At 26.9% G+C, this 17,275-nt stretch overlaps 1 protein-coding gene and 1 pseudogene across 1 annotated transcript; both read left to right on the forward strand.

Annotated features, from left to right (window-relative positions):
* Positions 1 to 1,983: 1,983 nt before the first annotated feature.
* On the forward strand, positions 1,984 to 13,722 carry LOC107852828 (annotated as a pseudogene).
* A 122-nt stretch (positions 13,723 to 13,844) lies between these two features.
* Positions 13,845 to 16,008, forward strand: LOC107852827. Its single transcript, XM_016697865.2, has 4 exons — positions 13,845 to 13,960; positions 14,168 to 14,419; positions 14,894 to 15,444; positions 15,545 to 16,008. Exons 1-4 carry the CDS (start codon positions 13,845 to 13,847, stop codon positions 16,006 to 16,008), a joined length of 1,383 nt encoding a protein of 460 aa, XP_016553351.2.
* Positions 16,009 to 17,275: the final 1,267 nt, after the last annotated feature.

The raw sequence follows: 17,275 nt of genomic DNA on the forward strand, positions 1-17,275 counted from the left end.
CCATATTAGAATTACCGACACCAATCAATTAAATTCTCTGAAAAATATAACTCATTGATTAATTTAATCTTTTATTTATAATGCTTAATTGATTTCACATGACAGATATAAAATCCACTTGCAAGGTTTTCACGCGAAAACTTATAAGCAACCATAAAGGGGTGTCTTCTTTCTCAAGTTCAAGACATGGTTCTATCAACTAATTAATATTTTACTAAGTGATTTATCATCATCCAACCTATTAGGAATATATTGACTCATAAAAGAGTCTCACCTTTTAATAGATTAAAATAAAATATTAAACCACAAAGATCATAATCATTATATCAAGATTAAGAGTATAAGTACATGTAATAGACTAGAGAAATTATTTATTAATATTTAGAACATAAACGAATATCTCTAATTGGTCCGTTCAACACATACAAAATTTACTAGCACAAGAAGTTGGAATATTACCATTTTCATAATTACGATTAAATTATATTTAATCTTGTGCTACGATCATCGAGATGTTTGTCCTATCTCATCTTTCATTAATTTATTACTTATAAGAACTGACAATTTTAATCTTTCGTGCATGAGTTAAAATTCTCCATACACAAAATTATCTACTATATAAGTAAAGGACACACATGTTAATACAATGATCTATTCAAATAAAATTTTATTAATATAATAAATTATTTTTACATGGGATGAAAATATAATACTATAACACAAACTATATGGTTAATAGTATATCCAAACAAAAACTTGAGGAAAAAAGTTATTCTTACATCAAACTAAATACTCAATAGCGTTTTCCAAAGCAAAACACGATCTATTCCACATGAAAAATAAAAAGGAAGAAAATCTAACTTGAAATATTTCATAGTGTGGAGGTGTTTAGTCAAAATCCAAGTTTCTACACGCAAAATGATTAAAATAGGACCTCTGACCGTGGACTATATTTTTATTAGATATGCTACAAATAGTAAAGCGTGTCATTTTTTATTCACAAATTCAAACATCCATTCATGATAGTATGGTAATTTAATCAGACAATGTTGAATTCATTGAAAACATCATCCATATTAAACTAGATGTAAGTCATCTAGTGAAGAATATAAATGACCTCGAGAAAAGCCAAAGGAAAATGAACTTAATTATGAGAATACAAGATGTACTAAACGTCAGACATCTTCTTTTGGATCAGAATTTTGTAATATTTTTTTTTTAGAATGAGCCTCAAACATTTAAAGAAGTCATGTTATCTACGGATTCATCACTTTGAAAAGAGGTTGTCAACAGTGAAAATTGAATCGATTCAAAACAACCATACTTGAAAATTAATTAATCTTCCTTCTAGAAATAAACTTTTAGAAAAAAAGCCGTTCATAATAGAATTAGGTTTAAAATTTTGCCCTCCCTTACAGGGGCCCAATAAGTGAAAAAATAAAATTTAATTTATTTTTAATAAGTTAGGGATTTTTTTTTTCCTTCTAAAAGATAAGGTATACCTGGTAAATATGAAGTTTGCAAAGGTTTTTTTATTTTATCTTTTTTTTAAAATGGCAAAGACCAATCTGTCTCTTTCAGCTCTGACCAGCAAACTTTTGTTATGTACTAGATCCCGATCTATGGTGGGAACCACATTTTTATAATGTGATCCTTGTCCAAATGTAACCTACTCACTCAGTTTTAATTTATTTATGTTTTTTTTATGGTCACCAGAGTTGGCATAATGGTTCAGCGCTATATTCCTTAAATAAAAGGGGATATCTTGGACAATCAAAAAAAAAAAAAAAAAAAAAAATTATTTATGTTTTTTAATTTGATACCAGATTCAGAAAAAAAAAGTTAAAATCTTGTGCTCTTAAATAAGAAGATATTTAAATATATGATAATTTTTATTTTTATTTTTGTGGTCTCAAGTAATATGGCAAGTTAAAGATCCTCAAATATATGGTAATTTTTTTTTTTTTACTTTTGTGGTCTTTAATTAATATGGCAAGTTAAGATTAAAGAATGTTGATAAAGAAAAGAGACATTTTTTTATAAACGAATAAGAAAGAAGGACAAACAAATTGATTCGACGGAGTAGTATATTGTGTCCGCAAAATGGTCAACCAGTAAATTGATGATGCAGACCCCTCTTACTTTGTTGGACCATATTTCTTGAATCAACAAGAAAAAAAGGGCAAAAATGGATGGTCAAAGTTCAAGTGTACAAGTTTCATTAGTGTCAAACCAAGAAACAGGCCATGATTTTGATACTAATAAAGAAGCACATGAACAAGAAGATTATGGAGGACAGATCATTGAAGAAATAAAAAGGCAACTAGGACTTGCTGTCCCTCTTATAGTAGTTAATATTCTGCAGTATTGTCTGCAAGTTATTAGTATCATGTTTGTTGGTCACTTGGGAGAACTGGCTCTCTCTGGTGCTTCCATGGCTACTTCTTTTGCTTCAGTCTCTGGATTCAGTGTTTTGGTAAATTAAGCTCTTTCGTTAGTTGCTATTATTTGCTCAAATCCTACTGAATGGTTATTGATTGAATTTGTATGTTGGACGTAGTGGCAGAGCCACGAATTTTACTAAGGACCATATAAAACAAAAAGTAGACGCAAGTAGAAAATAAGGGAAGTCAACAAATAGTATCTATATCTATAATCTATTGAAAGTGTAAAAAATTTTAAAAAAAGTAATTTAAACTTTTTATCCTTCATTAAAAGTTTTGCTTTAGACAAAATAGTATTTTCGTTTTTTCATCTAATTTTATATAATTATTTTTATAATATTGACTAAACTCCTAAAATATATAGGAAGAAGAATCAATTAATATTTTTTTATTATAAAAAGACTCCTAAAATAAAAGAACTAAAAAGGAACTCAATTATAAAAAATTTTGTATTATAAAAGACTCCTAAAATAAAGAACTAGAAAAGAACTCAATTAGGAAAAAAAATTAAAATAGAAGAATTAAAAAAAATAATTTTTTACACTATCAATATTATTTTTGGTGTGTCTTATTTTGTTTAGGTTTAAAATTGACTTTGATAACTTTAAAAAGAAAAAAAAATCGTAGCCTCCTTATATTTTTGGAAAAACAGATTTGCCATAGTTATAAATTTTATTAGTTTTTATTTTTGGAAATTTTTATTTATATATTTTAAAAATTAATGACTTCTAACACAACTACAACACCTATTTTTTTACAATTTTTTTATATAAGTTATTATTTTACTTATTATACGACAATAACTTCTTCTTTATATTTTGATCAAACTAAATTAGAAAAAATATGCCATTTTTTCTCTTTTTAGGTTTTCTTCTTATTTTAATTTTGATTCAAGTGTCTTCTTGCATTTATTATCGTCATTTTTTAAAAATTTCTTTTCGTTAATATCTTTAATGCAAATTATATGTTAGAAAAAAAATTCTATCTCAAAGGGTAAAATATAATCTAAACGAGTTATTATTGAAATTTTTTATAATTGTCGTCTTTTTCATCTGTTTGAAATTGCGGGTTTATCAGAAACAATCTCTCCTCCTCTATAAGAAAAAGGTTAGATCAACGTACACATTATTCTCCCCAAACCCTATATGATTTCTAGATGATAATGTAAGGGAAATCTTTTTTTTTTTTTTTAAATCCAAGCGAGTTTGTGTTGTCATAAAATTTTAAGGAACAAATTGTGGGTCTTGTCCTAGCGTCGTGTTACATCGCCTCCGAGAAATTAGTAGCACTCAGTTTAACTATTTTTTGAAGGTTTCTCTCCTACTTTTATCAATAAATCTCAAGAATAGAATTTAACTCGCAAGTTTGAATTATTATATTTGATTTATAATGCATAGAAATTATATTTATTTAAAGTCAATTGTTATTTTCAATATCATTTTATGTTAATTAACGGCTTGACATAAAACACACGTGCAACGCACATACATTTGACTACTAAAAGTGTGAAGACCCCTTAAAAAGTGTTTTAAATTTTTTGTCCTTCGTTAAAAAATTCCACAATAGACAAAATAGTCATTTCACCATTTTTTAATAAATTATTAAAAAATTAAAGAATCCTACAATATATGGCAAGAGCAAAATATATGGAGTACTAATATTGGTACTTTTTTTCTTTTTATAAATGGAAAAAGAATCTTCAAATATATGGTAAGAAAGAAATTCTAAAATATAAGGTAAGAAAAATAAGAGAAAAATACTGATAGAATTTTGGATGAAATTATAATAATTATTACTTTCAAATTTCTAATGATATTTTCGTACAAACTAATAGACTTTGAAAATGCTAATAGACTTTGAAATGGTCTTTTTCAACCTTTTGATGTATCATATTAGTTAAATATGGTGTATTTTTTTCTCATGTTTTTGGGATATAAAACAATTCATAATTAATTTGATTTATAACTCTTTAGTTTTGATTATTTAATTTAGATACGAATTCGTAACATGTAATACTTCTAAATCAATTCAGATTTTACCTTATGTAAAAAAGGATTTCTACGTTCTATATAAGTAATATTTTGAAACAAAATTTACAAGAAGCATGCATACGCTTCTTCCACTTTTATTTTTACTCTTTCTTCACATTTTAGTTTTAGCTCAAGTTATTTTCTGAAATGTTGTCTTTCTTTATTTTTTTTAGTTAATAGTTTTAAAGATTATATATGAATTACCCATAATTAATAATTGACCTTGAATTCTCTATTTTTGATATTGCATGTGTTCTTCTTTCAGTTGAAATTTTGTGATCGAAAAATTGACGATAAAAATATTGTTGCAGAATAAAGTAGCCTATAAAAGTCAAAGGTTTATCTCTTTCCTTTAGTTTCTGTTTTTGTTTAAATGTGACTTAGTTACGATTATGTTATTAAGCTTTTATTTTTATATATTATTCGTTAGTATTATAGTTGGATATTTAACTAATCTTATTTATTGAATTTGAAGTATACGTTCATAGTGAATCTTGATATGAAGTTTATTTTATTTAAATGATGAACCTAAAAATTTAGGATTGTAATCGACTCTTTCGATTTGGCGCTTATTAAGGGTTATTGTCTATTCTTTCGATTTAGAACTTATTAATTTTCGGCTTAAATAATACTCTCTCCGTTTTGGAATAAGTGAATTGTTGGGGTATTTATTGGTGTTTCAAAATAAGTGAATCATTGATTTTTTTTTTTCAAATTTACCCTTATGATTTGACAGTCAATTAATTTTTGAAAGGTATTACAAGGTAAATTTTTTCTTTTTTTTGGTTAAAAATGGAAAGTTTAGTTAAATTTATGTCTTTAATGTTTTTTTTCTTAATCTGTGTGTCAAAATCCAACAATTCATTTATTATGAAACAGAGGGAGTATAAGACAACTTTATTAGTTGACATAAAAATCACATGCAAAGCACGTACACTGAACTAGTATATATAAAAGCAAAACATAAGCAAGACAAGATGCCACGTGTCAAGCTATTAAATAGCCAAGTGACAATTTTTAAGACAATATTAAAAAATATTTTAAAACAAAGTTAAAAATATTGTAATAAAATTTTGAATTAAAAAATTAAGTATTTGAATTTGAATAAATTATCCTTTTACAAAAAAGAATTTCATTATCTTAAAAATAGAAACAAACAATTAAAGAGTTCTAATAGATATATACTATTTCAAACTTATTTCTTATAAAATTTAATGTTATAAAATATATTTAAATATAATTTATTTACATATTAGGGAAAGATAAACAAAACTATATAAATAATAATAATAATAATAATAATAATAATTTATATATATATAAAAGAAAAACATAAGCAAGACAAGATGTCACGTGTTAAGCTATTAAAATAGTCACGTGGTAATTTTTAAGACAATATAAAAAATATTTTAAGACAAAGTTAAAAATATTGTAGTAAAATTTTGAATTAAAAAATTAAGTATTTGAATTTGAATAAATTATCTTTTTACAAAAAAGATTTTCATTATCTTAAAAATAGAAATAAACAATTAAAGAGTTATTTCAAACTTATCTCTTATAAAATTTAAATGTTATAAAATATATTTAAATATTATTTATTTACATATTAGGGAAATATAAAAAAACTATTAAAATAATAATAATAATAATAATAATAATAATAATAATAATAATAATAATAATATGATAAGGACACTTTTAATTTTTTTCTAAAAAAAAATAGTATAAAAGAAAATGATAATATAGGAAGAAAGACCAAAAGAAAAACTAACAAATCCAAACCAACTTAAACTCTTCACCCCTCACGTAATTTTCCATCCTCTCCCGCTATATATAGATTGTTTATTTATTTTAAAGATAAAAAAAAAGAATTAAACATAAATCAATTATACGTAAGTATTTTGAGAGATGATATCTTTAAGATGAATATTCTACGTTTTTTATACTTTAAAATTACAATTATAAAAATATAACATTTATTTTTAAAGATAACATTTTCTAAAAATAGTGTACAAAAGATAAAGTTTTCTAAAAATAGTGTACACGTAAAAGTAAAGTTAACAAAAACTTATTTAGTTTGAAACATTTTATGTACTTTTAAATTGAAGCTATAAAAAAATAAATTGTACTTTTAAAGATAATTTATTTTTAAAATTACTCTTTAGATTAAGATAAACTTTGCTGAAAATTAGATAGATATTTTTGTCTATATCTATATATATATAAAAGCAAAACTTAGGCTTAGACAAAATTTCACGTGTCAAGTTATTAAATTAGCCACGTGATAATTTTTAAGACAATATTTAATGATGTTGTGATAAAAAATTAAATTAAAAAATATTAGAAAGTTTGAAACTTTCAAAAGATGCAGTAAATTTAAAAATAAAGAAACGTGGGTCATTTAAAACAACTTTTTAACCCAATAAAAAAGATGTAGTAAATTTTTTAAAAAAAAAAACTTACGCCTAGACAAGACTTTTATTAAAAATATAATAATAATAATAATAATAATATCTTTTTATAAAAACCATAACAGCAATTCTAATTTTTTTAAAGAACGTCATAGTAGTTGTAGTAATTGTAATTGTAGTGGTGGGAATAATAATAATAATAATAATAATAATAATAATAATAATAATAATAATAATAATAATAATAATAATTAAAAAAAAATTGAATTATATTAAATAAATAATAACAATAATTATAATAAAAGTAATAATAAATAAATAAATAAATAAATTGTAGTTTTAGCAGTAGTAATACGTTGTTTTGGTAAGTAGTAGTTTTAATAATAATATGATAACAATAACAATTTTATAGATTATAGGATAAGCATGAATTTTATTTGAAAAAATCTAAGGATAAGGATAGAATAATATATTGATCTTCTTATAAGAAATGATAAGATGTGATATTTGAATTTGAATATAAATAGAATTTGTATTGAAATTGAATTCTAATTTCTTAACTTCCAACAACAACAACAATAATAATATGTTATTTACTCTGATGAAATATGTCACATTGAGTTTGATTTCAAATCATTTTTTCAATTCAAATATAAATTATAATATAAATATGAATTGTATTAAATGTTATCTTTATGTTCTAAATAAACTTCTACTCTTTTATAATTTTATTTCTTTTAAAATTTAAATTTTATATAATATATTTAAAAATAATTTATTTAAATGTTAATCTAAAGATGAAGCTATAGTAATTTAATAATAATAATAATAATAATATAATTTCATAATGATGGAGAAAAAAGAAATAGGCTAATGATATAGAAGTTTATCCAATTCAAAATCTTTCACCGATTAGGATAATGGATAAATATAAAAATTAAAGAAAAACTTTTTAAAAAAAATTTAAATGTTATCACATAGCTTTATATTGATAAACTTATGAATATTTGTTAAAAGAATTCCTCATTCTTTGTTAATGTTGTAAACGATGTTTTAAAAATTGGAAGTTTATTGGCAATCGTTTTTAGTAATTGTGCGGAAGTGTTTTTAATTTTTTAAAAATAAATTTGTTTTGTGATGGGAAAGTAATTATTTTATTTTTGACATTCAATATATTAGCAATAAGGAAAAGAATTAAATTTAATCTTTTTATTTTGTTAGTATTTATTATAAAAAAAAATATGAATTAATCTCATTGATTTCAAATTTTTCTTTGAATTCAAGGATATATTTAAGGTAAGCATGTCAAATTTTAAAAAGATAAGGATAATAATATTTGAATTCAAATATTTCTCTTAATTCAAATTAAGATAATAAGGATAAGGATATTTGAAGTTGTATTTTTAAATGAAAATTGAATTGGAATAGAATTTTTCCTTCATAATCTCTCTTATATATATTCACTCATATTTTGCTATGTGATGTTTTCTTCTTTCTATTATTGATTACTGATTATTAGGTTTATTTATGAATTTACTTATTACATTCTTTATTTTTAAAAATAACTTTATTTGATTTGACCTTTTATTTTTATATGCAGATGATGATGATGTTTAACAACTATTTTTATTATATTCGGGTCTGAAATTCAAGTAAGTGATATTTTTTATTATAATTTTGTAAAAGTAATTAAATACATTCTTAAAATTATTATTACACAATGTTAGACTAAGTAATTGTTATTTTAAGTAAACTTTGATTATTAGAGTTTAAGTTCGAGATTTGATTGAGGAATATAATGAAAAATTATTATTCATAACTTTAAAATTTTATGCTTATGAACAATTTTTGTAGTTCATGACAAAGCAAATTGCAGGTTCTAAAATGGTTGGAAAAAATTTAAAATAAATAAATATTATTTTTATATAATTTGTAATATTTTAACTCAATTATTTTGACGGTGAAAATAAAATATTTTATAGTGAAAATATGAATGAAAGGTAACAAAAAAAAAAAAAAGATACAAGTAAAAAGAAGATATGTTTTAATATTTTTATATAAAATTAACTAAACGAAGAGAACTAGCCTAGCATAAATAAGAAAATAAAATAAAACAGTAAATGTAAAAATATTAAAAGAAACATATATTATGATTTAAATAATAAAGAGAAATATTGTATTTGTAAACATATAAAATAATAAAAATATTCATGCTTTAAATTTATGCGCGTATACATATAAATTATTTTTAGAAAATTAATTTTTGTTCTTTCTTTTTCTCTTTTAACTTGGTTATTAAAGAATAGAAAAAGATGACATTATCTATATTAGTTTATTACAATCTGAAGATAAAAATAATCATGTGAATTTGCAGTTTTAAAATATTTAGATATTTTACTATTTTAAATTTTAATGGCATGTATAACATTTTTTATCTTATTTTTCATCTTCTTCTTATTGCAAAAGAATGACTGATTTATTAAAATTCAAATCATCATTTTCATGGTAGCTCAATAATAAAAGTAATTACTGTACTAATTTTAATTCGAACTGATGACTAAAATTCTCTTTTTTATTTAAATAAAATTTTATAAAAATTAATTATTTAGATACTTACTTTAATAATGCAATCTTAAGTAGAAGGATAACTTTATGAAGCATTATACTATTAAATAAAATAAATTTTTTGTGAAGATTATAAAATAAAATTTGCAGGTATTTAGGTTTCAGTTGATTTACTCTTTCCTTGATTTTACTTAAAAATCTACAACTCTATTTGTTTATTTTTTAATTGATTATGTTTAGTATAAAAATAAAAATAAAAATTTAAAAGACTAAATGAAATAGTTTTTAGTAACTGGGATTGAGCCATAATCATTGAATGTTAAATTACAATCTAAGAAAGTACATTTAATAATGTAACTTGGAGTTAATTAAACATAATGCACATATGTTATATATTAAAATTCTTTTTCTTAGAATAAAACTCATGATTTTACTTTCTACTTTAAAATTCATATTCAAAAAAAATTACATGCATTATGGAATTCATTTTAGTTATAAGGACATGTTAGTAATTTTTTTTGAATTTAATTTAAAAAATAGAAAAAAATTTAAGTCAAATATATGAGATAAATTCATATTTTGATAAATGTGAAAATGTTTGACTTAAATCTTAAATTATAACCACTTCTAACAAAATATATTGTTTTGAAATCTTATTCTAATCTATATTTCATATATTTTGTCATGCATAACAAAATTTATCTATTTTTATTTTATATTTTGAGATTAGAGAGAAGAAAACTAAATTGCTTACGTGTGTAACACAAAATATAATCTAATTCAAGGTCAAATTAGAAAAAGTAAGGTAATCATAGCAATAGAAAAGATATACATGGAGGATTTGGGGGGGGGGGGGGTGGGGGGGAGGAAATTTAAATGATTTTTTGAGAATATAATGAAGAAATCATCCTACAAATGTTACTATTTATAAAATTTTGTACGGAAGATATGGAGGGACAACAAAATAAAAATTTAAATTATTTTTGACAATCTGAAAATTTTAAATTGTAGCCGTATGATTAAAAAATCTGAAACATAAAAATATTTTTACAATTATATGATTATTTTTACTAATATATATACTTGATTTGAGGGTGGGGGGGGGGGGGGGGGGGGGGTAAGACTATTAACAATCCACCATCTTTTAATTGTGAATGATATTATCAAGGAAAATCTGAAACATAATTTTTGCTTACAATTAGATGATTGTTTTTCCGTATAAATTTGATTAGCTATGGGGGAATTGGGTAGGGGTGGATGGGTATGATAAATGATTGTATTGAGATATGTAATTTAACAAGTTCAAACGAGACATTTCAATATGAAGCAATCAGAAATATTACTTGAATATTATTCGCGCATCGCGCGAGTATGTATACTAGTATATACGTAAAATTAAAACTTGACCTAACTAAACAGCTTAATTTTTCGAGTGTCATTCTTAGCATAAGGTGGCTCTGCCACTGGCTACATGTTTGCATTCACGATCTATGATCTAGAGTTAGTGGATTCAAAATGTGATAACATGTGTTGTCTATTATTGTTTGTTCAAATCATGTCAAAATGATTATTGATTGGATTTGTACGTAGCTCGAACATAGGCGAATACATGATTTAAAGTTAGTAGATTCATAATATATTAATTTGTGTGATTTTGATGCTTGGAACAAATTTGTCTTTTTTATATTACTATATCTCTCGAGTCAATAATTATATATGAGGGACTACTTAACTCAATCACTTGTTGTTACTCTTCATATCTCGCGTTGAGGTTACCTTACATAGGTACTCAAATTGGACCTGTGATCGATTCATAGGATTTGTTGCAAATCTAATTAACTAGTTCCAAATCAAATACATAAATCAATAGTTCGAAGGGTAACTTTGGAGTAACTAATAAGGTTGTCGCCGTGTGATCAGGAGGTCATGGGTTCAAGATGTGGAAACAGCCCCTAGCAAAAATGTAAGGTGAGGCTGCGTATTATAAATCATTGTGGTTCAGCCCTTCCCCAGATCCCGTGCAATAGGGAAAGGTTTAGTGCATTGGGTTGTCCTTTTCATTCTTACATAAACCAGTAGTTTGAATCACACTCAGAGATGGGGAATTCCCCAGCTTTTTGTTATATGTAAAAGTTGTTCAAATCTATAGTTAGGTTCAGTTGAACTCACAGAATGTGCAAAATCCACCTACCTCTGTGCCGGAATGAGCTAATTGGGTGCTAGTTCCTTCATTATCTTGAAGTTTTAGTTCTTCTTGGAGTTTTCCACTTCCAAAAGTTTCATTATACTCCTTCATGTATTTCTGAACTTACTTTCATTCAAAAATTTTGGTAGTTAGGAATGGGAAGTGCTCTAGAAACACTATGTGGGTAAGCCTATGGAGCTAAGCAATACCACTTGCTTGGTATTTACACACAAAGAGCAATGCTAGTTCTTCTTTCCTTTTGCATTTTGCTTTTACTGATATGGTTCAACACCAGCACAATTCTCATTGCTTGTGGTCAAGACCGTGATATATCTAACGAAGCAGGAAAATTTAATCGATGGATGATGTCCGGCCTTTTTGCCTATGGCATACTTCAATGCCTCAACAGATTCTTACAGACTCAGAACATAGTGATGCCCATGATGTTGACCTCTGGTTTCACGGCTTTGTTACACATTCTTATATGTTGGCTTTGCGTGTTCAAGATTGGTCTTGGAAGCAAGGGGGCTCCTTTGGTTAATACCATTTCGTATTGGGTTAATGTGTTTCTGTTAGCTGGTTATGTTAAATTTTCCCCGGCTAACAGAAAAACTTGGACTGGTTTTTCGGAAGAAGCTTTGGACAACGTTCTAGATTTAATCAAGCTTGCCATTCCTTCAGCAGTTATGATCTGGCAAGTTTAATCTCATTTTTTTTCCACTAATCGTTTAACTTCTACTAAATCATCATATGAATTTGCAACGTACTTTACTTCGTTGACGTGCTTATGCTGAAGATTTTTTGACCTATTAAGCCTCCACCTTTCCCTTTCTACTTCAACTTCAGACTTAAATATTCTTACTCTTTCCAATATATTGCTGCCCATATCTATAATGGAGTAACTCACCTTTTTACGTATTATCGCTCTGATTTCAGCTTTGAATATTGGTCATTTGAGATGGTTGTTCTGTTATCTGGACTTCTTCCTAATCCTAAATTAGAGACATCAGTGTTATCGGTAAGGTCCGTGTTACAAATATCAAGCTCATTGTTTAGTTTGCTTCTTAGAACAAGTAAAGATCAACAAACTATCTTTACACAATTTCTTTGAAATTCTCTTCAGTCTCAATACTTGTTGGATGGTGTACATGGTTTCAGTTGGACTTGGTGGTGCTATAAGGTAATTCAATGCTGAAAGAAATGGCATCGACTTTTCCTTTCAATATGGACTTTAACTGAATGTTTCTATCAGCACAAGAGTTTCAAATGAATTGGGGGCTGGTCTTCCACAAGGAGCACAATTAGCTTTACATGTTGTTGTAATAATTGCCATCTCAGTAGGATTGATAATCGCTACCACCACAATTTTGGTTCGTTTTGTATGGGGGAAGCTATACAGCAACGAAGAAGAAGTGATCAGATATGTTGCCAAGATTTTGCCTCTGCTTGCTTTATCTGATTTCTTGGATGGCTTCCATGTGTTCTTGACTCTTCTGTTAGCTCGAGCAAGAACAACAAGAAGTTACATGCTAGAATATTATACTCATTTTGCATATTTTTTTCAGGGGCTGCTAGGAGGATGTGGATGGCAAAAACTCTCTGCATTTATCAATCTTGGGGCTTATTATGTTGTGGGATTACCTTCTCCTATTCTCCTTGCATTTGTTTTACGTACTGGAGGCATGGTACATCTTTATTACTCTTTTAGCATCCCCCCCACACCACCACCACCAAGCTATCCATAATCAAATCTCATATTTGTCTTTGATTTATGTTCATCTTCTAGGGACTATGGATGGGGATCATTTGTGCACTTCTATTGCTAAATGTGGCACTTATCACGATAAATATAGGGAGAAGGATAAAACTAGCCCTTCTCCTAAAACTTATTCCACAAAAATAGCCCCTGTTTTAAATTTTCACTTAATAGACATTAAAATAATATCATATTTTAGCCATCTTCTAATCACCGCTAAGAAGCCGCAAAAATAGCATAGTATATTTCTTTCCTTTTCAATTGAAACTCACATTTTCCTTCCCCAATTTTACCTCAGGATTCCTTTCCATTAAAATCTCACAAACCCTCTTTCAAATACACCATATTACCTTAAAATACCTTCATAAATTGTATATAAATATACAATATCCTCCGTCAATTAGCTTCAAAAAGTTTTTTTCATTCCCAATTAGCTTTAGTTGATACGAAATTATGGCTTCAAGTTCGATTTTAGTTCCAATTATGCTACAATACGAAGGAGAGTGGTTAAGTGATGTACAGTTTGAAAAGTTTACAATCAATGGAGTACTTTTGAATTCGGATTGCAGGTACGAATATTTTGTTGATGAACTATATAAGCAGTAGAATCTAGAGCAAAATTCTAGTTTGATGACAGTAAAATACATTGTAAAGAGTGGATCTATGACTATTTACAATGATATGAGTGTTAGACTTTATATGGAGATGAAGAAAAAAAATTTGGATATAAATGAATTTCCATTGTATATAACACTACAAAACACATTTGAAAATAGAGAATCCTCAATTGGAAATTTGATCGAAACATCTCCGATTGCTATTCAAGTTCATCCGATACCTATTTTTGATTATACAATTGAAGATGAAGAAATGGAAGAACAGACCGAATCGATAATTAAGGATCCACTTTATAGAGATGTTGAAGAAGGGCATCTGTACATGGATAAAAATACAATATCAAGTGTGATGAAACATTATGCAATCCATGAGAAATTCCAATTTAAGGTGAAAAGATCATCATCATCAAGGTATAACTATATAACTACTTTATATGACCTGTGTCAACAATGTGTAAGTTTATATTTTATTGGAATATTGGTTTTAAATTTATATAAATACTGCATATAAACTGCATATGACCTCTGTACAGATTGCGTAACTACTATATATGACCTGTATATATACTGCATATGAACTGTATAATTTCTGTATATCACCTGCATATATATTGGATATTAGACTATATAACTATTTTATATGACCTGTGTCAACAATGTGTAAGTTTTATATTTTATTGGAATATTGGTTTTAAATTTGCATAAATACTGCATATAAATTGCATATGACCTGTGTACAGACTGTGTAACTACTATATATGACCTGTATATATATTGCATATAAAGTACTACATATGAACTGTGTAATTTCTGTATAGCACCTGCATATATATTGGATATGAACAGTGTACTGCATATACATTTATTGTATATAAATATATCTAGGTACTATCTTAAGTGTATCAATCAGAGATGCAATTGGACTTTTAGATCTTCAAGTCAAAAAAATTCAGAAGTTTTCATGGTAACCAAATTTGTCGATGATCACACTTGTCCAATTGCGGACAGAATGCTTTTACAACGGCATGCTACTTCTTTAACCATTGCTAAAATGGTGAAGCACAACTTTCTAAATCTAAAGTCAACATACACTCTAGCAGAGATCATGGAAGAAATGAGAAACTTGTACGGAATTAGGATAAACTACAAAAAAGCATATAGAGCCAAAGAAAAAGCACTTGAACTGGTCAGAGGTTCCTTGCGTGAATCTTATGCTAAATTACCATCTTACCTATTCATGGTAAACACAATAAATCCAGGATCATTCACAAAACTACACAAAACGGAGGACAATCACTTTTTATATGCTTTTATTGCGTTGAGCACATCAATTAGGGGCTGGCGATATTGTATGCCTATCATTGTTGTTGATGGAACTTTTCTGAAATCTGCATACAAGGGAACAATGTTGTCTGCTAGTGTTTTGGATGCAGCAGGTGAGTTTTATGAAATTTTTTTAGACAAAATTATGTATATGCTGGTATACACTGATAGACACTTTCCCACTTGTTTAATCAAGAAATATTTTCCTACTAGGATATGCTGTTGTTGATTTTGAAAATGATGTTTCATGGGAATGGTTTTTTCGCATGTTTAACACTGCTTTTGGTGAAAGAGAAGGCATGTGCATAGTATCTAATAGTCATGACAGCATATTAAAAGCTGCTGCACTTGTATATCTAAATGTGGCTCACTGTATATGCATCTACCATCTATGGAACAACATCAAGGGTAGATTTAAGATGAATCAAAAGCAATTAAAGGGGATCTTCTTTACAATGGCCAGAACATACATAAAGGCAGACTTTGATCGGCTTATGGAAGACATAAACAAAATTGATAATAGGGTGAAGGAGTATCTGTTTGATATAGGCTATGAAAAATGGTTCATAGCTCATGCCCATGTCAACAGGTCGATGTTCATGACTTCAAACATAGCGAAATCCCTAAATTCAGCAAATAGAGATGCAAGAGACCTGCCAATTAAAAAGTTCCTATAATTTATGATAGATCTGGTAATGAGATGGAATAATGAGTATAGACAGCATTCAGAAGCAACATTTACAAAACTCGGAAACAAATACAATATAATAATGAGGAAAAATCTCATTCTATCAAATAAAATGAAGGTATTACTTCTTATTTCTACTTCACAGACACTTACATACACTATACTAATATATTTGTACATTGCAAGTGATGGGTTCTACTCACTATTCTTATGTAGTCATTGATGAAACTAGAAAATGAAACATTATTTGCATGCATGAAAAAAATGTTCCTGTGTATAATTTCAAGTAGATGTGTCCACATGCTATGACGGTCCTAACTTATACGCATATGGACTTACAAAGCTATTGTGCTCCATATTACACAAGAGAAAACTTCTTGAAAGCATATGAACTTCCAGTTATATCACTTCCTAATGAAATAACTTGGCACATCCCAGCAGAGATATCAACTAATATAATACTACCACCAATTTAGAAACCAAAACCAGGAATACCAAAAAAGAACAATCGAGGAAAGGAAATTATGGACTACTTTAAGCAACAAATTTTATGTGGGCACTGTGGAAAAATATGACACAATCGAAGAACATGTGGAAATGCTCCAACAAGAATCTAATAGGATACTGCAAGAACACTTTTATCTTTCCCATTTTTTTCTTGAAAAAAGACTATTCTTTTCATAGCAATGTGATAGCAACAATATTATTTTACTTCAAATGCACTCTACTCTTATAGAAATCTGTGCATTATGATGTGTTTCATTTGGCCACATTCTGGTGAGGTGGACTAATCAACTCATCTGAGCTGGGGGGTGTAATTTTTCTGCTATAATGCTTAATAAAACTGCTTATCATCTGTGTCAATCATGTATAATACCTATATACAGTTTGAATATATATAAGTACTAGTATTTGTCTTTTGAATTAATTAGCAAATACATAGCACCTCTATATTTTGAATATATAAATACATTATTACAACAATATATAAGTTCTATTTCTGGTTGGGATAAATGTATAAAATTGTAGAAATAGTGTGTTTAAACTGTGTAACAACTGTATAGGGACTGAATAAATGTTGCATATATACTGAATATTGGTATAAATTTGCATAAATACTTCATATAATATTGTAACTATTGTATAGGACCTGTATATGAACTGCATATGACCTATGTACAGACTGTGTAACTACTATATAGGACCTGTATATATACAGCATATAAAGTACTGCATATGAACTGTGTAATTTCTGT

This window comes from Capsicum annuum, chromosome 5 (genome assembly GCF_002878395.1).
Source record: "Capsicum annuum cultivar UCD-10X-F1 chromosome 5, UCD10Xv1.1, whole genome shotgun sequence".
NCBI lineage: Eukaryota > Viridiplantae > Streptophyta > Magnoliopsida > Solanales > Solanaceae > Capsicum > Capsicum annuum.